General features: G+C 38.7%; 1 protein-coding gene across 2 annotated transcripts; it reads left to right on the top strand.

The window, feature by feature from the left end:
- Positions 1-511: 511 nt before the first annotated feature.
- Positions 512-24913, top strand: LOC103715983 (ubiquitin-like domain-containing protein CIP73). 2 transcript variants are annotated; one of them, XM_017844922.3, is made up of 16 exons: positions 512-692; positions 3201-3351; positions 6988-7105; positions 8444-8551; positions 14060-14175; positions 14295-14366; positions 14473-14622; positions 14812-14896; positions 14986-15161; positions 19744-19908; positions 19988-20059; positions 20139-20241; positions 20431-20814; positions 22637-23022; positions 23129-23212; positions 24528-24913. In XM_017844922.3, the coding sequence occupies exons 2-16, from the start codon at positions 3223-3225 to the stop codon at positions 24540-24542; spliced, it is 2163 nt and encodes a 720-aa protein (XP_017700411.1). In that variant the 5' UTR covers positions 512-692; positions 3201-3222; the 3' UTR covers positions 24543-24913. The 2 variants fall into 2 exon arrangements, with proteins under 2 accessions (XP_017700411.1, XP_008802020.1); XM_008803798.4 differs by having other exon boundaries at positions 516-692; positions 20356-20814.
- The last annotated feature ends 1598 nt before the right edge of the window (positions 24914-26511 follow it).

The raw sequence follows: 26511 nt of genomic DNA, 5'->3' as shown, positions 1-26511 counted from the left end.
GGCATTGAAGATTATGAGATGGACTTTAGCCTAAATCCTTACACTTGGAGCCAAGCCAACCCTTTGTGCATCCAACAACTTTAATTTTCTTAATTGCCAACATCTCCATACATCATATCTTCCTAATAATATTCCTTCCAAGTTCCACCTATTACTCCAACCCTACGCCCCATCCTCCTCTCCAACCGCTCAAATGGACAAAAACACAAACATCTTTTCGGCAACATTCAGTGAACGGCTCTCTTCCGTTCATCTTAGCAAGCACTAATTGCGTTTAGATTATTACCTATCCTTATATAATCTTTGGAGCGCACAGTTTAATAGCCACCGTTTTGTACTCCACCGTGGCCCCGAGCCAACAAAGATCCCATCGCCCTCCATCACCAATCCAACGGATCGCGGCGTATCTGGGTTTTATATAATTTCAAAGGCCAACGGTACCGCCGCCTGAAGGGAAGAAAGAAAAAAAAATCTCTTCCGAACAACGGAAGGTTATAAATACGAAATCTAAGTACCTTCTATTAAAGTATTCGACTTCTAATAGTGAGACAACGAAGAGGAGAGGGGGACAGAGGGGAAGAGAGAGAGAGAGAGGGAGCGATAGCGATAGCGGCCCGTAATCGGATCCCCTTCCGCCCCCTTTCCTCGTTCTCCCCTCGGGCCTTGGCCCCCGAGCGCCGACGTCGAATCAGGTAATCGAGATCTCCTCAATCGGTTCTTTTTTTGGTCCTGAATCGAATCTATCTTTTCGAATTAGGTTGTTCCGCTGTTATTTGACATCGTTGCGAGCTTGGTCGTTCGTCGTCGGTTCACGTTTTGGAGAATTAGATTCTTGAAAACTTCTCATCTTTCTTAGGAAAGGTGTGTCTTTTCGGCATTTTTGTGGGTGAAATTTAGTGATTGACGTTGCGAGAGCTCCAAAAATCTGATCTATGACATGATTTTGTATTATTAACCCACGGATGTGCTGTTTTGGTGTATTGGGTTTTCGGATGCTTCTTCGTTTCTTGGGTGGGGCTTTAAAATTTTGATGCCCTATATGATATCTCGGATTCTTGAGTGCTGGCAATTGGGAGCGGACGATTTCGGAATAAGTTATGCGTGCCGAAAGTGATAAATCGGTATCAGGATATTTTTCTTGCAAGAAGATATCATTCATCAAGATTGCGTTAAATGAATACTGTTGACTCTGTTAGGACGCCCGTATGCTAGTTCGTGCTCCCATGATTCCTTTTTGCAGTTCTTTATTACTCATGGCAGAATCTTGGCACAGTTTCTGGTAGTCCGAGGTAAGAATCTGCTTGATCCTTCTTTGGATCCTTCACAGCTTGAAGTTGTGTTCTCAGCCTCTTTCTTGCTATACTCTGACACAGTTGAGAATCAAATAACTAATTAAATTTGCACACCCTTATGGATTAGAGGAGACCTAGGGCTTGGATTATTTTGAAGGTTTGAAAGAGAACAGGGATTGCTTCAGACAACTTTTTAGCCTGAAAAACAATTTCTTTTTTTTAAAAAAAATGCTTTCATTGATGAACAATGTATCTCTTAATAAATCTGACCATAGATATTTGGAAAAAGGTGGATTTGTGGAACCAACCATAGAAATGTGGAATAAGCTTGGGTTACACATATGAACACATTATGATGTGCCAATTCTGTGAATAGCAAGGCTTGGATTAGATATGTTAAACTTGAGTTGGACGGAATGCCTTATTTTTCGTATACTTTCTTACAATGATAGATTTTGGCAGGCAATCTGAACTCAGTTATTGTTTTGTTAGCAATGAGAACTTTAAAAAAATGTAAGTTCTAACCGATCTACATCCGTTTCTATCTGCTTGAACTGTCTTGGTTTGTATGGTTTGAGTGAGAAAAAAAAAGCATTTCTGGCTGAAATGAATCCAACCACATCCATGACAGCCTATATTTCATATTGTAACATTTGTAAGACAAAAATAAGTAAATAAATAAATAGCTTACCTTACCCATCCATTGCTGAGGTCTCGAGTTGTTCATTATTGTTTGATTAACTTTCTCGTGGACTCGGCAGAACCAATTGATCTGCATGGGTATATGTGACATTCTTGTTTGAAATGGTTTGGGTCCTTTGTGACCAAACACTCCAGAAGGTTCTGGACAAACTCATCGAATTGGATATTGAGCTGAAATATTCACATTATGAACCCAAAAAATGCAATTGGTAAAAGGTATGACAGATTTATAACTTTGGACCAGGTGTTGATCATGGGAGTGACTGAGCATAGAAAAATGCAAAATTATCCTGGGGAGTGAGCATAGAGTAGGGAACAGAGGCTGCACAAGCTAAGAAGAGGAAGGTAGTGAGATGTTAGCTAAGGACTTTAGACAGGTTTTCAAATTTACGTACCCGCAGTTGGTATCAATATTACTTTAGACAGGTTTTCAAATTTGTGAATTGTGGTCTATGTTGCCTTGCTTCCACTGTTTCTCATTGTTTCAGATTCTTAGAACTTTTCCAACTCTTGTGTCATCTTTTTAAAGCTTTGCCTGCTTTTTAGTTTGGCAAATATGTGAAGGCATTGCTAATGGACTTGCATGTTGGCTAAGGAGATTCTAGATTCCATAGTTTTTTTTTTTGTTTTCATGGTTTGCATTCTTGGTATTGGGCGCAACTGCTACACCCTATATCAAGTGTTGGTACAATACACACCTTAGTTCCAACACTTGGTACAGGGGGTGCACCGACTCTCAATACCCTACTAGTATGTATGCCTGATACTCAGCACTATAGATGGTGGTACGGGCTGGGTACAACAAACCATGGTTTTCTTTTCATTCATAGAGGTTTTGCTAAACTGTACTAGGAGTTACTAGTAATGGAATATTTTTTTATGGAAAACCATGTAGACTCAAGTGCTATAGTTTATGAGGTAAAGTCTGACTGTAAGAATTTTTTCGGTCAATACATGATTTATTCAGAATAAAACAACTTATGTTGTGTAAGCTCACATTTGCTTCATTTTCCACTGGCACCTGCTTCCCAAGATGATAATGACTTGTTAATCCATAGTTGATAGGTAAGGCTAATGTTGCAATATGATCACTTTTATTTTTTCCTCTTATAACTAACACAATATGTATGCTGGTCTTGTTTGTAGAGCATATACTAGTGATGCTATCTATCTCATCAAATAAATTAATATAGTTTTTTCCCCTAGGTTCTTTTGAACTTTGGAAGAGATGGAGACAAATGGTGCAAGTGAAGTAACTACATCACATGTTGATGTTACCGAAGATTCTGAGACTACAGTCGAGATAAAAATTAAAACTTTGGATTCTCATACATACACTTTGCGAGTGAATAAGTGTGTAAGTATTTCATTTCTCATTTACTTGGCATATTGCAGGTTCATCAAATGATCAATTATATTCTCTTCTCTCTTTGTCCCCTTTCCATTTCCAAATAATTTTGTAATTACTCATCATGTTGATATATTAGCTCATTGATGTATTTTTGACTATAGTTGTCGCTTTAAATGCACAAATTCTTTAAATATGCAACCTGGATTTTCCAATTCTTTGTTCCCTATTATAACTTTTTCCCTGAGCAATTTCTGTTTTCATGCATATTGGAAGCCAAATCGTCCTTGTCACATTCTTTTTGACGTGTATAAATTTCTTTTTTGGATCACTCTTATCAAATATATGAGATCATACAAATAATTTAAATCTTCTCCTGTGCCTTGTTCTATGGTGTCATTTTATGCCTTTTAACGTTTCATTTCTGCTCATATACTTGTTTGTTAGAGTATAAGTGATTTCATGAGGTTCAACCTTGAGAGATATGGTAATTAAGATCAAGCTTAATCCTAAAAGCTATGTTATGATCGTTTGCATGGATCTGCTTGCTTCATCCTCTCAACCAACTGCTTCTTGTCTGTTATTCGGGTTTCTGCTTTTCCTCTACCAACCTTTTTCCTGACAAAAGAAGAGGAAGAAGAGGAAAGGGGACAAGGAATATGTGGATGGAGGAAAATTACAACATCTGATTATTAGTGAAGGTTAAAGACGAGGGAAGTAAAAATATAAGAGGAAGAAACACAAATCATGAAAATAGAAAGACGGAGAAAAAAAAGAAGAGGTGGGAGAGGAGAAGGGATAAGGAAGATGTGTATTGAGGAAAATTATAACATCTGAGCCTGCCTGAATGGTGTAAAAAGAAGGGCGAAAGGAGAAATATAAAAGAACAAGAGAAATGGGGACAGAAAGGGAAGGCAAGAACAGTAAAGATTGAGTTGAAGGAAAGGACTAATGGGAAAGGAGAAAGGAATCCTAGATAGGATGATAATTGGACAATGATTGAATAGCAATCACCTTGCTTTCCAGACCATGGCCAGATGGCACTAGTGTTGTGGTTTCCTTACCTAATGATTAGGCATGAGCTGCATGACAATGTTGACCCAATGTGGGGATAGACTTGAGAGTTGTGTAGTTCAGTACCTGCCGCACTGAATACATTGGTATTTAGGGTTTCCATATTTCAAAGTGAAAATTGAATTGGTGGTTTCTTAAGAATCTAATGTAAATTTAGGATGTTGACTAACTGGAATTCTCTGTTTTTATCATGGGCTTTGAAGTTTGTGGTCCAGGCTTGCTGGTTGGGTGTGGTCATCTGTTGCAACTCCTAGTCTATGGAATGGAATGTACACTTCAATTAGAAGTACAGTTGTAATATCTATTTCATTTTAATCTGCAGTTTTTTGTTAGGTGCAAATCAGGTAAAGATAAGGAACCAATGTATTGGACATTATTTTGGAATATAGGAAATTGTTAATATTGAGGAAGAGAGATAGGGTTTGAGATGTCAACAGTGCACTAGTGTTGTAGTTTCCTTACCTAATGATTGGGCATGAGCTGCATGACAATGTTGACCCAATGTGGGGATAGACTTGAGAGTTGTGTAGTTCAGTACCTGCCGCACTGAATACATTGGTATTTAGGGTTTCCATATTTCAAAGTGAAAATTGAATTGGTGGTTTCTTAAGAATCTAATGTAAATTTAGGATGTTGACTAACTGGAATTCTCTGTTTTATCATGGGCTTTGAAGTTTGTGGTCCAGGCTTGCTGGTTGGGTGTGGTCATCTGTTGCAACTCCTAGTCTATGGAATGGAATGTACACTTCAATTAGAAGTACAGTTGTAATATCTATTTCATTTTAATCTGCAGTTTTTTGTTAGGTGCAAATCAGGTAAAGATAAGGAACCAATGTATTGGACATTATTTTGGAATATAGGAAATTGTTAATATTGAGGAAGAGAGATAGGGTTTGAGATGTCAACAGTGAGCTTACACGGATGATTTGAAATTGGGTCTATGCCCAACTGATGTCAGATGGTTTTGTTTGAGCTCAAATATGCTATCCCGCGAATGATAATGGTTCCAGTTTTAGCAGACTACAGTTATTGACTGCATGTTATGGGCCTCAATATGAAGAGCAGGTCCTCTTGGAGGTGTGCATAATATCGGACATCTTGTCTACCTAGCCTTAAAGCTTCCTGTTGGACTCTTGGAGATCGAAATGGGATCTATAGGCATTTTCTTGGTGAGTAAAATTGGAGGGATTGGAAGTCTGCTGCTAAAGTCCTCTGAAGGAAAGGCTGCCCATCAAGTTCTATAGATTTTTAGATTTTTGGAAGGGCAGCAGTGACAGTTGACTAACTTAGTAAGGTTATGGAGAAGAATGTCCACGATGTCACGGGCTATTCTTCATGCAGGATGTCCTTAGAGTATTAGTTTGCTAGCTGTCAAAGTAGGCAGATAAGTTTTGTTGGATTCATTGATTTTGGGGCACAATTTAAGCTTTCAAGTACCTTTTGAGAGTTTCTCTTTGTAGACCAAATGGGCCTATGTGCAACAATGGAGGTATTACTTTTCCAAAGTTACATTAAAACTTTAGTTTGGCTGAACTATTTGAGAAGAAACTGGCCTGGAAGTATTAAAGAGGAGTGGCAAACTTAAAATAAGTCATTTTCAAAGGTTGGTTGTGTGTCTCTCTGTGTGCGTGTGCGCGTGTGTGTTGGGTGGGGGTTGATGTATTAGTTGCTTTTGACTCAAAAGATTTAGTAGTGAGGAAGGAGATCGAGAAATGTAGAATTGTCTTGAACCACCCGGTTTGAGGCGTACCGAGCCGTGTTGGTGGCGGATTGGGACCGTTCCGGCATTCAAAATAGTAAAGCAGCAGGCGGGGGGAGAGGGAGAAGGAAAGAGAGGCAAAGAGAGAGATGAGAGGGAGAGGGAGGGAGGGCCACCAGAGGCCTTCGGAGGGCGCCTGAGCAAGGTCTCCGCCATCTGGACCCCTGTTCATTCGAAACAGGGTCCGTCGGGGCTCCTTTTTTATTTTAAAATTTTTAAGTGAAAAGAGAGAGATGGGGGGAGAGGGAGAGGGAGCGATGTCCGAGGTTATTCTTGTGTGCTTTGGGTTTCAGGGATTAAGTTTCATTTTTCCTTAGTGTTCTTTCATGTATTTGACTTAATAGATTAAAGGTGCATATCACCCTCCTTTTATTAAAAAGAAAAAAAAATACAAAGAATAAAAGAAAGAAAATTTATATAGTATTTTTGAAGGGCGCAATACTCCTGAAGAAATGCCATTATGCAGGCTATTTTTACTGGAAACCACTTTTTCTGTAGCCTTTCTTCCATATTGCGCCGGTCTATATCCTTCCTTTTTAACCATTCCCAGTTTTATAAATGGAGGTGCTTATAAATGGGTATGCTGCATTATCTTTCAATTTCTAGATACAAATATATATATATTGGTGTACATATGTATATTTATATGGCAGTTAGATGTATGTGCTTATGCATGTGCATGCATGTCTTTGATAGTCATATGGCATCTTAAAATCATGTTGGTAGATTGTGATGTTTGCCCGACAGTCCTTGTTATTGTTTTCTGTTGTTACGTGTATGTTTCAGGACTTTTATCATTTTTTTCCATGCAGGTACCGGTTTTAATGCTGAAGGAGCAAATAGCTACTGTCACTGGTGTAGTATCAGAACAACAGCGTCTAATCTGTCGCGGGAAGGTTTTGAAAGATGATGAACTCCTCTCTGCATATCGTATCCTTCGGAATTTATTGTTTCAGGGCTGTTGGTGCATCTCTAGTTTCTGACCTTCATTATACTTGTAAAATCATTTCAATCTCTTTCACTTTGTGCACTAACAATGTTCTACACCTATGCTTCCTAATTCAGAAGTATGTGACTCTAACATGGCATGAACACATTATATTTCGTTACAATAACTCTGGCAAATCTAGATGCACCTAGGAAATTGATGACATTAAATTTTACAAGCGTAACATAGAAAGTAATATGACCGGATCTGTATATGGTTACTGGGTAATTTTGTTTCTTTCGTTTATGCTATTGGGTCTGAAAATCTTATTGAGAAGTTCTTTCCATTTACTAGCCTACTGGGTGTTTGATGCATGTTTTAGGCATAGCTGATGGCACGAAGTTCGATAAAATGCATCACTGGTTGTTTCGTTAGCAAGCAGGAGAACTCACAAGGGATTACCTTGTAAACAGTTCATGCAAGTGCCAAAATAGCTACTTTTCTCTCAAGCTTATATATATTTGATTAGTACACTTACTTTTCTCTCGAACTTATATATATTTGACTAGTACACTTGTGCTTAAATGGAGGGTGAGTCTTGGCGCAACGGTAAGGTTGCTCTATTGTTGCTTGGAGGTCATGAATTCAAACACAAGCAGCCTCTGCATGCGGGCATAAGGCTGTGTATATCTTATCCTCCCCAACCCTGCAATGGTGGGAGCCTTGTGCACTTGGTTGCCTTTTTTTACATTAATGCTTAAATGATAGCTTTGAGCAAAATAATAAAGAGTTAAAGGACTTTCAAATGCTATTTCTGTAGGCCTTTTCAGCATGCCAACTTCCAGTGTTCTTTTACTAAAAGTCTATTTTGAATTACTATATCTCTTCATTAGAATGGAGATTTCCACTCTTTAAAAAATTAGATCAATTTCTATTATTTATGGTTTTATGTTTAGAGGATGACGCAGGTAAAAAGGAATAAAAGTTTGGAATTCCAATCTACTTCTCTCTCAGTAATACACATGCATTTGAATGCATATAAAATTTTAAGTTCTTTTATGTAGCTAAATTCGCATCTTATATGATATTGTCACCATTGATTTTAAAGCTGGTTAACATTGCATTGCTTATGTGCTGTTTTCTCTTTAAGCTGCTACAATTGTGATATTTAATTCACTTTTATCTGTTAATTTTGCTAGTAAGGTGTCGATACTTGGTTTTGGTTTGATTTCTTTGAGATCTGGTACTACATTTGTGTTATATATTGCCTCAACTTCATAAATAGGTCATACTATTGAGTCAATTCTTGGACTCTAGTTTCCTTAATATAGATGACTAAGATGTGGAAGATGGTCACACACTGCATCTGGTTGTTAGACAACCACATCAATCGTCATCATCACCACCAACAGGTCACGTGGGATCTGAAGGTGCATCAGCCAATCCAGGTTTGCCCTCTTCTGGAATGTGTATTCCTATTTTTTTTCGGAGACCCTCATTACTACCATTTGAGATCTCTAAAATTAATCTGAAGCCTTTTCAACATCTCTGGTGCCGCAAATATGTAAGATACCTTCTTGGAAAGGATGCTTGATAAACTATAACATGCCTTCTGCTTTCATATACTTTTTGTCACGGAGGAAAGTAATAGTAAGGTATAACATTCATATATTTCACAAATAATACTAAAATTTATAATTTCACGTCACAGCTCTCCCCACCCCCCTTGATGGGAAGAAGGTGAAGAGAGCAAAAGGGTAAATGCTGAACCATGAGAAGGTAGAAAGAAGAAGATGAGTTAAAAGAGGAAGAAGAACCAAAAAATCTGTAGACAAATATGAATTTTATTTGAAACACCCCAACAATCAAAAGAATCAATTAAATTTATGATCTATTGCTATGACTGCTAGAGATTGCAGTACCTTCTACTGATATTCTTCTTAGTCTTATTCTCTGTATATATCTATAGATGTTGAGTATAAAGATGTTGGTCTCCTTAGTCTGATTCCCTGCTGACAAGTGCAAGCCTCTGTAAGTACCTTTATACTTATGCTCATTGTTCTTAGTCTTATTCTTTGTGGCATCTTGAGTATGCACCTGTACCATCCTTGGTCTGATGCCTTGCTCACAAGATGCAAGCCTTTGCTAGCATGTCATTAGGTTTTATACCCTACCGGGAATTATGCATTCACAGTGGCACTTGCTTCTCTAATTTCATGTCCTTGGAGCTTGCGATGATTACAATAATACCACTCAGAGGCTTCCATGGTGGAATTTCTTGTTGCCCATTAAACTTCTGCATCACTATTTCAGTCATTGTTAGCACCTAGCAGCATGGGATGCCGTACCGTCCCGAACCGTATTGGGAGCGGACCGGTACGGTTCCATCCATCGGTTCGAGCGATCTTGCGAGGGAGGGGGAGAGGGAAAAGGAGAGGAACAAAACAAGGACGCCTCTGTTCGTGCGGCTACGACCTGCGGAGGAGAGGGGGGCTTCAAAGGCCCCCCCCCACAAGCCTCTCTCTGCCCCTCCCTCTCCCTCTCTTCCTCCCTCCCTCTCTCTCCCTTTATCTCTCTCTTTCTCTCTTTTCAACGAAACGGGGGTGCCCTTGTTTGTGCTGTCGCGGCCTATGAAGGAGAGAGGGGCTCGAAAGCCCTCTCTCCCCCTGCCCTATCCCTCTCTTGGCCTCTCTCTCTCTCTCCCACCCACTCTATCTCTCTCTCTCCCTCCCTCTCCCTCTCCCACCCTTTCTCTCTCCAATGAAATAGGGGCTTTACCCCTATTTTCGTGCAACTAGAGGAGAGGGGACTCGAAACCCCCCCTCTCTCTCCCCTCCACTCCCTCTCCCTCCCTCCCTCGCTCTCTCTCTCTTTCATTTCTGCTCTTTCCTTCTCCCTCTCCGCCTTCCTCATCAGCTCTAGCTTTGTTGATACGGGCTCAGAATGGAATTGTACGGTATGGTACTGTATCGCCAAGCAGCCGGTATGGGTTCTGGTACTAGCACAGCATACCTTGCTTAGCAGTATGACAATCTTTGTTGTATCCGCTCCATGAAATCGTCAAACAACTCAAACTTGGAATCTTTAGACTTTGCTGCCTATTAGCATTGGTTCTATGTCAGAATCTTGATTCTTTGATTAATCATCAAGATAGGCCATCCAACAGACCAAAACTTCTTTGTGACTAACGGACAAGACAACCCATTCTATTTATTTATCCATCTGTGGCCTTATCGGAGTTGTGACAGATAATGGAAAAAGTCTTTTATTACGCATTTCATACTTTTTCAGTCATCAAATGTTTGGGACCTTTTGTTCGTGCTAATCATTCATACCTATGTAAGTCCATCAACTTACAGTTCAACAACTTGCTAGAATCGTTTGGAGTATCTTACATTTGTCAGCTTGTTGCCGTCAATCTCACGAAGGGATGTTTATAATGGAACAAAAAATAAGTATTGAGGTAAATCTAGGGATTGGAGGAGGAAAATGGGGAAAAAATAGATGAAAACAGAAGTAGAGAAAATACTGGTGGTGGGACATCATTGGTGAATGGTTTGACTAGTCAGCCCAAAGTTACTATTTTATTAGCACAATAGTAGGACAACATCTCGAAGATGACCTGCGGCCCAAAACCCTTGATGAGGAGCCTGTCACAATCTTTCAATTGCTTATTGTAGGGGCCAGTATAATACAATTCAAAAGATATGGGTAAAGCCCAGATGCATATCTGACAAGAAAAGTAAGCCAACTGCATAATGATGTTCCTAATCTCAACCCTAAATATAATGTATATTTGCTATAGTAGATTTTGAGGATCCATGATAAATTGCTTGTCTAAAATTGAAGAGAGCATAGTCACTTAAGTGGGAAGTGTAATAGTAACTGATTATACAGGAACCGTAAAATATTAGAACATATATCGCTAGATGGTCACCTTTGTAGGTTAAGATATGAGAATAGTAATTTATGGACATTTAAAGATGATAGCGGCAGTTTCTATAAGAAACTTTGGGTTACCTCATGACTTACTTTCTCCTAATTCTCATCTCAAATAATATTTTTGTTTTAAGGAAAAAAGATATTGCTTGAGACAAGGTTATCAAAGGCTCAAGGTGCACAAAGGCACCAATGTTTCTTGGATCCTAGGCGCAAGGCACAATGCAAGGTGCGCCTTGACAAAGTGAGGTGCAAAAAACACACATATAATTAATAAAGAATACATGATCGTAACCATATTCAACAAGTAATTATCAATTTACCAACAGAAGTAAAATTTGGAAAGCATTATAATTCAGATTTATGCACAAATAAAGGAAATGACATGACAAAATCAAATATATCATATCCAAGAACCAACCACAACACAATAATTACTCTAATTATGAATTATAAAGCATTATAATTCCGTTCCTTAGAACTTAATGTTAAACTTAAAGAGGGACTATTTAGATGGAAGGAAGAAGAAAAAGAAGAAAAATGGATTGCTAGTCCCTATTTCAACAAGGAGAACAAAGAAAAAAAAGGGATTTAGTCTCTTGTTTCACATTACATGGAAGCAGGGACAAGTCTCCTGCTTCACATCAACATACAGGAAAAAGAAGATGACTTTGCCCCCTATCTCACATTAACAGCAGGTAGGGTTGGAATTCGGCCAAGCCGAGCTGCATGCATGCTCGAGCCTCGAGCGTTGAGCCTCGAGCCTGGCTCAATTTTTTTTTCGAATTTCAAGGTGGGCTTAGGCCAAAAAATTTCTTTCCAAATCTTGACCCAAGCTCGTGCCCAGCTTGAAGCCCAAGCAAGCCTGACCAGAATAAGCTTGTTTGGGCTGAAATGCTGGGCTGACTCGAATTGGCTCGATCAATTCAAGCTTCGTGCCTAATTAGTTCAAAATGCTGGGACCTGACCTGAAAGACTCTTGGTAGAAGATCCTAATAACAAATTGAGCCCAAGGTCGACCGCGTTCTAGGCCCAGGCTTGGGCTTCAGGCCGAGCCTAGCCGGACCAAGCATCGATCCAAGGTTGGCCCAAAATTTATTTGAGCCCTATTTTTAAGCTGAAGCTCGACCTGAACAGTCTCGGACCAGACCCAAGGCCTAACCAGAAGCTGGCCTGACTTGGGCCCTTTTCCAACCCTAACAGCAGTGGAGAAGCAAGAAGATAAGGAAGAAGAAAATAAGGGACATTGACCCCTGTTTCATAGCAGAGAAGCAGCAGCAGCAACTGCTGCTTAGAAAGAAGGTGGGGATTGAGTCCCCCTTGTTTGCAGAATGCAAAAAAAGAAGAAAAAGAAGAGGAAGAACATATGGAAGAAGAAGTGAAGCAGCATCAATTGTCCCTATTGCTAAGAAAGAAAAAGAAGACAAGGGTCCCCTGTTCCACATGACACCATATAGAGTACTTGTTTCATAGAACAGAGAAGCAGCAGCAGCGGCTGCTAAGAAAGAAGAAAAAGGGGACTAAGTCCCCCCGTTTCGCATCACGCAAAGAAAGAAGAAGAAAAAGAGGAAGGAGACAGAAAAAAGGGCTGTTGCTTGTAAGAGGGAAGAGGAAGAGAATGCTGACAGCTGCTGCAGCACCAAAACAGCATCTTGTTCTGTTCCACTTCCGCTCCTTTTTTCCATAACTGAAGCGACTTAATTCTTTAATTGATTGCCAAGATTTGTTCCAGCACATCAGATCAACAAATCATGAGGAGGAGAGCCCTGCTTCCAGGTAGAGGGAAAACCAGGGCTCTCCTTCCAGGAAGAGAATTCTGCCAGCTGTTTGCGCACCACACCGAGCCCTAGTTCTGAACTCCACCCCCCACCCCAAACAATTTCCTCCATAACTGAAGCCACCTAATTATTTGATCGTTGCTGAGATTTGTTCCAGCACATCCGTCAACAAATCGAGCCTCATTTAAAGGAGGAGAGCCTTGCCGCCAGGCAGAGTGAAGAGGAGGAAAAGAATGTTGCCAGCTGCTGGTGCACCAAACCAAGGCCTAGATCTGATCCACTTTCCCCCTTTTTTCCACAATTGAATCCAGTTAATTATTTGATTGACGGCTGAGATTTGTTCCAGCACGTCACATGAAGAAATCAAGCCTCATTTAAATAAACATGCCTATTTGGCACCTTGGCGCTTCAATGAGGCACGGGACTCTGCTTCTATTTCTTCTTCTAGTCAAAGCAAGGCACCTGGGGTGCACCTCATCTATGCCTTGCATCTAGGTGTGCCTTTCAAAATGTTGGTTTGAGATGAGAATTAAGAGAAAGTAAGTTATGAGCTAACGCAGTCATTAGAAATCTAGTCGAACAATATCTTGACTCTATAGAAGTTTAGGGTATGAAAATTATGCATTTTTTGCATGATAATAAAAATTAAGTGTTTTTTTGACTTGTTGTGTAGATCAAGTATTATTATTTTTAAGTATTATAAGCTTCAAATATGGTTTATTTCTCTATTTGATTTATGTTGTAATTGTTGTTATTAACCATTATTATCGGAAGTAACAGCAAAATTGTCTAATTGTCATAAATTTTTTTTTGGAAATGCATGGGTATTCAAATTGTAAAATGTGGCTTTAATTGGATGAACAGTGATATGATAAGATAAAGGACTACTTCTATGCATAATGGCCATATGATTAACTACTAAATTAACAGCCGTCATATAAAAGCCAATTATTTATAATATTATACATAAAGAAATGTCTATGAAAGTGTCATAATGGCTGTTTTTCTCAGTCATGATTCAAAGTTGCATTGATCTACCGATGTGGATATAACTTAAAGTTGTACTTTTCTTGATAGTTGGACTTTGTTTTACTCTAAATATTATAGGTTGCTCAAATGCTAACCTTCATTCACTTTGCTTGTGTATTTTGACTTTCAGAGGTTTTGGCATGTTGTTTCTGTGAAACATGTTGTGCTTTGAGATAGTAAATGCTAACTAAATATGCTATCTATTTACAGCTGCTAATTCTTCTTCGAGTATTGCTCACAACCGTGGCAGTCATGTCGCTCGTAGTATTGTATTTGAAGCTGTCAATATAGATCAAGGAGATAATCGCACTTCACACCTTAGTCGGGTGAGATTGCAGAGAGGATATAGATATCGAATTGGCCATTTTATTAAGAAGCACTTGACTAGTTTGGATTATGTTAAGTCTTTCATGTTCTAATATATGTTTGTGACTTGTATGAGCAGTTTATTTCTAGTATCCTGAGTTCGATTGGGACAACAAATACTGCATTCCAGAACCCAAGGAATGATCTTAGGGTAATCTACAACACACCTAATTATTGAGTCTGCTATTGCATCTTATTATAAACATTACCATTTTAAGAGTTCAGTTCACAGAACATTTGGTTATGTTGCTTGGCAGGAAACTGGTGGGAGAACATCTGGCGACACTGGGCTTCCAGATCCCGTGCAATCCAATCCCAACCCTTCTAGTTCAAGGGTTGAGGTTGACTCACAACAGAGTCCTCTTCGTTTTCAATCTGTATTTCCCTTGGGATCTCAGCAGCCAATTGTAAGTTGTAGTCACTTGTAACATACTTGAGGTGATTTTTCACATAAAAATTGGCTGGTCTCGTAGTAAGCTAGTCATACCTTACTGGCACCTTAAGCTTAATAAAAATCTTTATTCCATCATTTTGGGATTGGAAAACAGCTGTACATCATTTAACAATTTCTCTGATGAGACTTTGGGTCTTTGCAGGTCATTCCTGATTCTTTGACCACTATGAATCAGTATTTAGGAGTTATAAGGGATGATTTCAGGAGGGAAGGGATCAGCACTAATGGTCTGTTTCTTGTTGAACCTATGTCATCCATGTTAATTTTCTTCTTTGCTTTTGAGATAGTCAAGACTCAAGAGTGTAACTTTTAGCAGGAAGGGAGCAAACTAATGATGCAGCAGCTGCTGGAATGAATAGTATTGATGTGCAAAATCATGATTTTCTGTCTCCCCCGCCTAGGCAGGGTGGTCTGCCAAGTCCAGCATCTTTAGCAGAAATTGTGCTCTCTACGAGACAACTGCTTATGGATCAGGCTGGAGGATGCTTATCTGTACGATTTTTGCTCATTCCTTTGTATTTTGTTCAGGCTCTTTATTGAGTTGAATTTATTATTAGTTACCAAAATTTTCAATAATAGGAATTCATATTTTTGTGTATTAATTAGTGCTGGTTTAATTTATAGCATTCATGTGGTTATCACTTGAAGTATTTTTTTCCCTTGAGATGTGATTGTGGTTATGGGTTTCTAGTTTTCACTTATGATCCTTTTTAGATGTGTAGTTTCTATGACCTTGAAATTCTTGGTTATTGCTCAAGTTGAACTTACCTAATTAAGCTACCTCTATATCTCTTTAGCCAACTTTAGTTGCCTTAAATACCAAAATTGCCACTAAGTAATTAGTCTTGTCAACATAACTAGATATAGCTCCTATGAGTATTCTTTGAGTTCGTAAAGAGAAAAAATCAATGGAAATTGGTGTATGCTTAAGAATTTTGATGTAGAAATGAAATGTTGATGGATGATAGAGAGAAGAGAGGACATTCAGTGAAAGACAAGTGAACAATGTTTGATTGGGACAATCATCAGCGAAACAAATTGCTGTGAAACACAAAAATTGGGTGCATGAATGTCCAACGTAATTGTTTCATATATTTTATATAAGGCATAAGGTGCTGCTTCAGAATTTATGTCAACGAGATGATGCATAGCTTCAGAGGTTGGGTAATCATCATGTCAAATACATGGACTAGTGGTAGTTTATATTGGAGGGTGGGCATGAGGGAAGAATTGGTTGGGTCATGTTGAGATTATATAGAACCAACTTACTGCTCGAATATGATCAGACTTCAAATTGGTGAAAAATTATTTTTATGTTGAGATTTTCTAGACCTGACTTGCTACTTCAATCTGATCATGCTTCAGTTTGGCGGAAATCATTGACCAGGCCCTATCCAATTTGTAAGGTAACAGTTGATTCCAAATTCAATCCACAAATCATGATCTGTGCGGTTTTTTTTTTTTTTTTGCATTTGGTAGTACAGAGATGACTTGTTTGATGATTGTCAAGAGTGAAGAGGGATTTTGCCAATTACCACTACCTTCAAGGGGAGCGGCTATATTGCTAGCTGCTGCCAGAGGGAAGGATATAATGATTGGTTGTTGGTGTGAGTAGTGGAGAGGTTATACTCAGAGATGGTTGCTGTAAGGGGACATTAACATGGGAAACATTAGTATAACGTCAAACAGGAAATAATGGTTAAGAATGGTACCTAATTAAGGAAACAAGAAATATTATCTGTAGACCAACAAGAATATTAAAAATGTCTATATATATAATATTAATGGAAAAATCACTAGGAAGAATTAGTTTTCATTGAATGCTCGGTAGGTTCTCAGACACGGGGTGATTTAGGAGTAATCATAAATTTATAATATACTCCCCCCTTCTATGATAATTGCTATATATTTCATTCTTTGTATATGAAAAAAAGAAGATAAAATTGTAATATACTATCATGGAAGAGACTCCTTGTCATCCATTTGGAGATCCAATTCCGATGGACTATTTTTCCCTCTAGAATTCTCATGTTTCCATGCTATTATAAGTCATGCTTTAGTTTCTTGGATACCCATGCATCGAATCAGTTTTCGTGTTTAGTTTATTGGGAAGCTCCTTCGGGAGTGTGAAACATGTTTCCTAACAACTATATACTTAATGAGATCTAGGTAGGTGTGGCTTATTAGTTACTCCTTTAAACCAAGGTATGTCGTCTCGGTACTGGACTCCGTACTGATGCCATCCTGTTACTATATCAGCACGCTCGGTATGGAGGCCGGTTCGGCGTATCGAGTGTCGGTATGCCCCTCATACCGCGTACCATGTACCAGAACTACCGCGTACTATGTACCATTATTGAACAGGTGCGGTATGGTACACTCTTTACCATCTAGTTCGGAAAAAATGGTGTACTTTGCTTTAAACTAGGATCAGCAGAACCGTTCCAAACCGGATGGTTTCGGCCATCCCGAATCGTACCGGTGGCTCATCGGTACAGTTCCGGCAATGAAAATAGAACCCTTTGCTGGAGTCGGAGAAGGATAAGGAAAGAGAGAGCTAGCGGGGGAGGGATGAAGAGAGAGAAGGCGGGATGCCGGCGAAGTGCTGGTGGAGGCCGGCCTTAGCTGCGGAAAGCGAGGTTGCAATTGCTGACCCTGTTTCAAACGAAACAGGTCCGATTGCGGCTTTAAAAAAAATCGCAATTTTTAAGTGAAGTCGGTAAGATATTTGCTGACTTCACTTTATAAATAAAATTTTTTAAGGCAGCGGCCGCAGCCGCCGCGGCCTCGCTTCCCGTGGCGGCCTAACATTTGACTTGTATCCATATCCAGTTAGAACAAATATGGATACTAATTCTGATAATCCATTTAATATCCATATTTGTTGAAAAAATATGAACATGGATATAGATATACCCGTATCCAATCAATTTTCTACCCTAACAAATGCTATATTAGTTTTTTTAAGGAGTTTATTGAAGGATTAGGCCCTACATGGAAGCAAAAATCTTTATAGATAAGAAAAACTCTCAGAGTTGGGACATGCTAAAGCCACTATTTTAAAATATGCAAGGGAGAAAACAAACCAATTGGTGCTCTCATGTATGCTTCTCTTTTTCTTTTTTTGGCTTAATCATGGTTTTTGAACCTTGTGAAGGTAGGCTCCATAGCATGAAGTTGATGTGGGGCCCACATTTTAAATACATGAGGAAAGAAACATTCATTGCATCTCGCATTACTGCTCTTCTTTTTTTGGCTTTTACCATATGCCGATTTTCCTTCTACGTTCAAAATCTCAACTTTTTTGGGATATCTCAACAGCCTTAAGCTTTATCTCTTACTAAGACAGACTTTCAAAAATGAAAGGAAGTCTTTGAATATTTTGAGAAAGAAATATGATTAGCAGATCATAACCTTTCATTTTCCAAGTTGTTCAATAAATATGCTCTTACGCACGTAGCACGTGCCAGAGACTAGTACAAGATAAAGAATGCAATTTTAAGTTTTTAAAAGATTATAGTGAAAGTGGGACTCTATTCTTATTTAATGACCAAGAATTACCTTTTGGCGATTATTCTCCATATCATGGTTTCTTTGTAAGGGTATTCTTGGTAATTGCCATCAATTTGAATGAACCAAGCTAGCATTTGTCACTCAATACTCAGCTTATTATGTTGCTGCAGTGACCAGTGCCAGCCATGATCTGACCTCTAGCAACGGAGTACCCTAAATAATTGCTTGTGACTAAGCTAGGCAAAGCCTGGTTCTGTCCATCTTGCTAACAATGCTAATTGTTTTATGCCAGTCTAAGTGGATGTATTTATTGTTATTATTTTTTCACTTTTGGGTAAGCATGCAGGTATGTATTTTGAAGGCCAGAAAACAAATTAACAGTGTTTTATGGAGTAGAGTGTTATACTACAGAAGCACAGTTTTTTCTTTGGAGAAGTTGAAAATGATTGCTAAGAAAATAGAAAGTTGCATCATCAGAGGTTGTGAAAAAGTTGCCAAAAAGATATCTTGTTCAGCAATAACCATCTGCATAAACACATAAATAGTGCAGACACAATAAAAGGACTAAATTAAAACAAAAGTGATTCATTTCAATACTTCCTTTTTCACTTCTGTTATGTTGATTTGCCCATTGTAAGCAACTGCTATTTCGAGGGTGACAGTCTTCATGGCTCTAGGATTCACCTTTTCCGTGAGTCCATTTTAATGTGTAGTTGCTGTAGTATGGTAAGGTTTCAATAATGGAGCTAGTGAGCATATTTTGGTTCTTGTATGCTAAATTATATGAAACTAGACTTCTCTCCAAGTGGATGTTATAGCTGCCTATTGATTTTCTAGTGTACATGTTCTTGGCATTAACATTCACATTGGCAGGGGATTCAATATCATAATGATGTCCCCTACTGAGTATAATATGCTCTTTGTTGCTTGCTGACTTCGAGCAGGGAGCTTGTAGTGTAGCTATCAAATTTACACCATGTCTGAGATATAAACTCATTCTGGGATGGTCTCATAAAAGCAAGACACTTGCATGACTTATTCATGTCATATGCCAAACGCAGAGTTGCAAACTGTTCAGTAATTAGAGACATACACTGAGAGATAACGGATGAAACAAAAAGATTTGGAAAAGAATAGTTTGTTGAGAATCAGAGGTGCAGGAGTGAGGGGATTGTGGAAGATCAAAATGAGAAATGGACACCCTTCCATTTTTTTGTTTACAATACATACCATTCTAATATATTACTGAATGAACTTTAGCTAAGAAAACCTAATGGCTATTTTGGAATGACAATTAACAATAAAATCTTCGTATTTAATATTAGAAAAGCATGTAATCTGGCCTGGAATTTCTGTTCTTGTGTTTGAGTATTCTTATATAAGATGACCTATGTAAAATGTTTTGGAAGTCTTACAAAAGAGTGGTGGTAATGTTTATGACTTAAAATGTTCCACAAGCAATTTATTTTAAAAGCACCGTTCTCTTTGGTTTGGTTATGCTTTATGCATGATTAAGCTTTTAGAGAGTTTTTGATAGTTGACATTCTGTTATTTTTTACAGCAACTTGCAGGACATCTTGAGGATCATGTTAGTGTAACTGATCCCCTGACGCGGATGGACCTTCAATCAAGTGCAATCAGATCTGGAGTAATATTAAGAAACTTAGGCTCGTTACTTCTTGAGCTTGGTCGTACAACCATGACATTGCGCATGGGTCAAACACCAGTATGTTTCATGAATTTCCTGTTTCTCTCTTATTTGTATTAGACATCCTTGTAGTCTGAATGATGCTCTGTTGTTGCAGTTGGAAGCTGTGGTGAATGCTGGACCAGCGGTTTTTATCTCTGCATCTGGGCCAAATCCTCTGATGGTTCAGGTTATATATGTTTTAGTTTTAAATTTTATGCAAGGTATTGTTGTTATTTTATTTCTTCAGCTAAACTTTGTAATTGCAGCCTGTTCCCTTTTTCCCTGGGTCAAGCTTTGGTGGGACACCATTTGGAGAACCACCTGCTTCTGCATTTATTCCTAGGAATGTTGACATCCGTGTCCGCACAGGTATTCATATTTTATTCCATTTGTTAAAATAAAATTCCTGAGGTTTCTGCATTTGTCTTCTTAAATGCTCATGGCCTAATTTATAATTAACTTTAATTTTCTTTTTTCTCTTAGGTGGTCGTGCAGTACCTGTTACCAATGCTAACTTGGGCGAACAGGCTGGTGCACAGCCACCGCAAGAGCAAACAGATCCAACAAGAAATCCGTCTACTGCCAATTCTGTTAATCAAGCATTTTCAGGGATTTCAAGTACTACATCTTTTGCTGGAGAATCTGGAGTGCGGGTAGTCCCAATAAGAACAGTGGTTGCAGTACCTACTGGCCATTCCCCCTCAGATTCTTCTGGTAGTGCAGTCGGGGTAATCTATCCTCTACTTGCCAGAATTCAACATGTGAATAGTGCGAATGCAAATAATGCAAGAGGTTCTCGAGCATCCAATGAACCCAATCAGTCTCACCCTAATATAAATCAGCCAAATCTTGAATCTGCAATGCAAAACCAATCTCCTGCAAATTCTGCGCCTGTAGTTTCTTGGATAAATCCTTCAGCAAATGAATTACCTAGCTACCAAGGTCAGTATTGGAATCATGAAATTTGGTTAACATTTAAATTTTATGTGGTTTTCTAAAGCATAAATACATTCAGGACTATTCTGCACTTTCTATGTGATTTATGACAGTAATCCAAATTAGTGATAGAACTGATTATAAAAGTAACATGTTTGAAAACATAGACTGTCAATAGATAAGCTATCAAGCTTTCTTGCATGCTAAGCTCACTTGTCAGCCATGACTAGCGTGGATTCACCACACAATAACTTAATCCTTAATATACATGTATTATCTTAAAGAAGCGTGTAAAGTACCATTTTGAGAGGAACTGTATTATGCATGGATTAGTACAAGGCATTTTGCCGGGGGGTGAAGGTGAAGACTATTAGATGATTGCTTAAATGGCTACCTAGGGATTGTAGAGTATGTGCAAGAACAATTGGTGGGCAAATATTTAGAGATACAAATTAGAAAGAGGGGGGGGGGGGGGGGGGGGGGTCAGTTATAAGTGAGATGGGCATTTCATGATTTTCACAGTGGATAAATTTCTACAGATATCATATTTTTCCCTAAACATAAAAGGAATTTGACATCTAGAGATTCTAAAATGATAAGAGAAAGTTTAATTGGAGAAGTAAACTTTTAGTTATATTGAGAAAGTTTAATTGGACAAGTAAACCTTTAGTTGTATTAATAATGTTAATTTTTAACTCAATATATATTTTCAATGTGCTTCTAATTGCAAATTATTTAATGTTATGTAATAAATTTGTAATGCAAAAACTTTATAAACATTGAAAACCATGATTAGGTCACTTTAAATAGGCACTTTTGCCATATTTTTTTGCTAAAACATAGCATGGCTGAGACTTAAATCTATGGAAAATGCTAAAAAAAGGAGGCCATGATTGGATGTGACGCATTATTACAGTGTTGGCTGTTATAACTTTATTCATTTATATATTTTAATGATTAAATTTTTCCGTTCATTATTATTCCTCTGTCTATTATTCCCTCCATTTCAAGTAGAGAAAAGCTATGCAACCATACCTAGCCACCCTGTGCAGTGCTCCCAGGATTTTGGATTGGTGGTTGGGCCTCCATAAATTGGGAGGAGAGGAAGAGACTGGTTGCTCCAGTTACTTGGGTAGAAAGAGGGATGTAAATTTCTGTTTGCATTCCTTTCCTTTAGTTTAACTTCTCTGGCATATTTCTTAATGGAACAGGCAAGTCACGAGCTACATGGCCTCAATAGAGAGAAATTTCGGAAGTCATAGCTGTATTTGGCTTGAGATCCTTTAACACCCTTTTTTAAATCATATATGAAGATCAGTATTCATGTTTCAACACACACACACACACAGTAGCTGGGCTGGGGAGCGGGAGTGAGTGGATAAATGGGATTTGAGTAAGCAGTGGGCTGAGCTTATGGTGAAATTTGGAGTGCTAAGTTCTGAGTGAAATAGGAGGACAAGGGTTTGGGGTAGGGTAGGAGGGAGTCAGTTAAAGTGCATCGTGGAGTTAAGGGGTACTTTTGGAAGGGTACTTTTTTTTAACTAGAAGCCAAGCATGATGGTTCCAAGGCACCTTCCAAAAATGACCTGGCGGAAAGCTGAACTCTGTACTAATTTGCTGGCTTGTTGGTACTTTCTTAAGTTTGCTTGAACATTATAACAATTAGTCTGCATTGTGTTTATTGACAATGTGAAAATTGTGTCATGTTCCACTGGAGCTCTTTAATCATAATTAAAGTCATGAAATTGACAGACTGCCAAGACATTCTATATCTCATCTGTTAAGATTTTTGCATGACTACTGATCCATGTCTGATTTTTATTTTTAGGGTCATCGCCGGTTTCCATTGCAAGCCAACAGGCGCCACCTGCTAGTAGTAGTGAGAGCAACACCCAGGCTCATGTTGAGCCGCAAGTTGGCCAAGGCCCTATGTCTCAGTTCTTAAACAGAGTGGACGAGTGGCTTAGGACAGCACTTTTATCTGGAGAGCAAGTTCAGGGTGGTGGCACTAGTCATCAGGAGTCAGTTACAGGTTCTGCTGCCGTTCAAAATCAAACTGGCACAGCTAGAAATACCGAAACGCAGGAGGCATCAAGAGTAGGTAATGATGATGGAGTGTTCTTCTCCAGTTTAGTTCGCGAGCTTATGCCATTTTTATCTCAGCGCACAACTGTACCAGGTGGCTCTGCTAGCAACGATGGTTCTACTGCACAAGTATGGTGTTTTTTTTTCCTTTTATGTTGTTCTGCTAGCTGGCCAAAAGCTATTTCAGTCCGAAGGTCAGTTTGGTGGTATATAATTCTTTGATTAATATGTGCAGACTGCAAGCCATCACCTCAATGACTCGAGTAGTTCCCAACATCATCGTGACCCACCTGAGGCCCCTAGTCCAAAACGCCCAAGGGTATGTCACTGAGAAATTCTTATCATTTTCTAGTTGAATTGTATGCATGTTCGAGCGTTGCAAAAGAGAAGGGTCATTTTGTGCCCATTGTAGAGAGTGACTTTATTTCCCTGTCAGCAATACAGTAGTTTTGAAATTTAATTTTCATGCTCAAAACATCCTCTATTGTGCCTTGTAAAACTAGAATAACTCTTATAGTTTCTAGATCATAGTTTTAAGAAATGGTATGCGAGATGCTTTGTAATTCAAGTGTCATACCCATATCTATATCATAGTATCTGGTACTGGTACTTTGGGGTAAAAGGAAGGATCCAAGTAACATAGGCAAGGTGCACAAAAGATTGCTAGTGCAATTTTATTTACATATACACAAATTGTATGTGCATCAAGGATTTTTATGCTATCAGCATTATAGTTTTGTGCAAGGTTCGCCGTACTAGTTCATACTGCCTCTTGCCGGGCATATCAACACTATACTAGGATGGTACCAGTATCGGGTATGATACCGAGATGGCGAACCTTGATTTTGGGTCATTATCCTGTATATTGGGATTGCTTTGTGTTTAAGGACCTGTTTGGGTGAAGGCATACCTCATTCATCGGATAATCCATTCTGGTTGGAAAATGAGGAGGGAGGCAGCGATGGAACAAGAGAAGTCACAACTCAGAGTCTCTCCGATCTCTTCCTAAATATTCAGGATTACCTATTCCTCATGGGAGGTGTTTTATATTATCCCTATTTTTAAGGATTGCGTGATCTCAAGTTTCCTAAATTGACAAAAAACCTTTTCCATCCCATTGCTAGCATCTTCTTACTCCAACCATATAAGGAATGTTCCTGTGAAGAGGTTGTGCAGGTTGAGCAAGCTTCCAAACAGCCCCTAATGGTTATTTATCGAAGAATTGATAATTTTTTATGGGTATTTTAAGAGTGTAGGCTGCTCATTTCACTTGCTGCATGATGAGCACCATATCTACATGCCTGGTAGGTGGTCATGTTTATTTAATAAAAACCAAACAACTTTAAATTTGAACTCCTAATTTAGACTTTGTTTCTAGAGCTATATTCTTACCTCTGGTTCATGAATCTTTGTCATGTAAGTAGCAGACTAGCAGATTATTGCCATGCATATTGGATGCTCTGATATCATCATATATCATCCAAGATTTTTTTATTCACTCTCGCAGTAGCAAACTTGTTAGAGTTTCTGTCACTGACAACATGTCTAGTCTGAGCTTTAACTGTTGTTTTCGTCAGCACAATTATTGTTAAAATTATTATTATTATTGTGATTCTCGTTTTCCTTTTCTGCAGAGGAACAGTGAGTGATTGCACCGTATGCATATTCCATTGGTCATTCTATAGATGTGAATAGCAGGCCACCTTGTGATTTTCTGTGAAATGGTCGTCATGTTTTTATGATGCATCAATGCAGGAGGATAGTTCCTTTTTCAGGCAGGTGATGCCATCGGATATTAGTTCATAAATGACTAGTGAGAGCAAATGGGAATGACAGCCCTTTATATGATATGTTTACTGATAATTAAAAGACTGTAATGTTATTTATTGCCGCCCCTTCCGTTTTCATTCATAATAGATGCTCCTAGTACCATATTGTGCCTTTAAAAGAGAATCTTTACATTGATGACCATGTATATTCATTTCTTTTACATGGAAGAAGTCAGTTATTGATGCCATCTCATGCAGGTGTGTTCTTATTAGCCACTATCCATAACATGGCCTTATTTACTTCCTTTGGCTGTTATTTTGTATTTGGGTGCCTTTATATAAAAATACTTGGGTAAATACGTGATGTCAACTGTCAAAAATATTTCATGATTCGGAATGTAGTGATGTCAAATATCAGGAATTTTGTATCCAAGATCATATCCTCAGCGAATGAATCAACTACTTCAGGGAAAAGGCAGTTGGCTCAAGATACTTATTCAGGTCTGTCGCACCTATTTTCAGATGCCTCTAGCAACCCATGACGGCATATTTGGGTTTTCGGTATTATGCTGTCTTGAAAGGTGAGAGTGGAAGGCATATCCGGGCAGCAGCCGGTTAGAATGGTGGGTTCGTAGCCGAGAAGGGTTGCTTTAGTTGATGCTGGTAAAGAGGCACTTTGTTTTCAGCAAAAAAGAAAAGAAAAAAAGAGGCACTTTGTTCCGCACTATATCAGGGTGGAGTCGGATGCTCAGTATTTAGTAAAGTGCCTTCATGGAAAAGCTTGTGTGGCCAATGTGAACTTGAATGTTGCTGGATTGATGCCCCTGTTCCAGGCCATGGTTTTCTTATTCCCCGCGAATCGAATCTGGAATTAGATTGGTTAAAAGTTGATTGCAGTTTGTGCATGCGACAGCGAGGTGTTTGGATTGGTGAAGCAGTATCTGTGTTAAATTCAAAGCTCAAGTGGATCGGTTGATGTCATCTCCATCTCCGTCGTGCTGGGTTAATTTCGGTGGGAAAAAAAGAGGGGGAGTTCTGAGTTCGCTCATCTTTATTGAGAGCGTAACCAGAAATTTAATCAACTAAAACTGAAGGTATGTAATTTATATACTTGGAAACTCAACTCTAAGAGACTTGTGGAGTATTTTCTCCTCCTGGTCGGTCGAGGGGGGTTCGATGCAATGCTCATTTTAGATTACATGAGTTCAGTTATCTTTATTTAGACCGTAACATGAAGGTCAATCAACTAAAACCAAAGGTATCTGATTTATATATTTGGTAGCTCTAAGAGACTTGACTTGTGGAGTATTTTCTCCTTCTGATCAGTCAGCATGCATCAAGGATATATAGAATATTTGGATGGTGTAGTTGTTTAGATGTCTCATGGTCCGTCCATGCGTTTTTGCATGCTGGATGGACCAAAATGATGGAAAAGACTGGAAGCTAATAGAAACTTAGTTGAACATGACATTGAAATACTGAGAATGAGTTTAAGGAACAGTTATGATTGGAATTTAGTTCGATATGGGGTCAGAAATCAAACTTTCTATCTATTGGAACTTGTAAGAAAAATGTGGTTGGGGCTGAAACAAACGTTTCATTCATGCAATATCAATTACTTGCTGTAGTTGCTTGTATGGCCGAAGAAATAGTGCGAGGAAATGGGATGGCAAATAAGGCTCTTCAATCAAAATTCCATACAAGATCATCTAAAACTTGGTCTTGTCCTCCTACATGCACCCATTGCTTGGTCGCAAACTCCATCCTATCCACCCTTTTCTGCTTCATACTTCCATGGTTCTGATTGGATATTTTAGGGATCGGTGCTGGCATAACAATAGATCATCAA

The sequence above is a fragment of the Phoenix dactylifera genome, chromosome 1 (assembly GCF_009389715.1).
Source record: "Phoenix dactylifera cultivar Barhee BC4 chromosome 1, palm_55x_up_171113_PBpolish2nd_filt_p, whole genome shotgun sequence".
NCBI lineage: Eukaryota > Viridiplantae > Streptophyta > Magnoliopsida > Arecales > Arecaceae > Phoenix > Phoenix dactylifera.
Note: the sequence above shows the minus strand (reverse complement) of the source record. Positions and strands in the feature narration are given on the sequence as shown.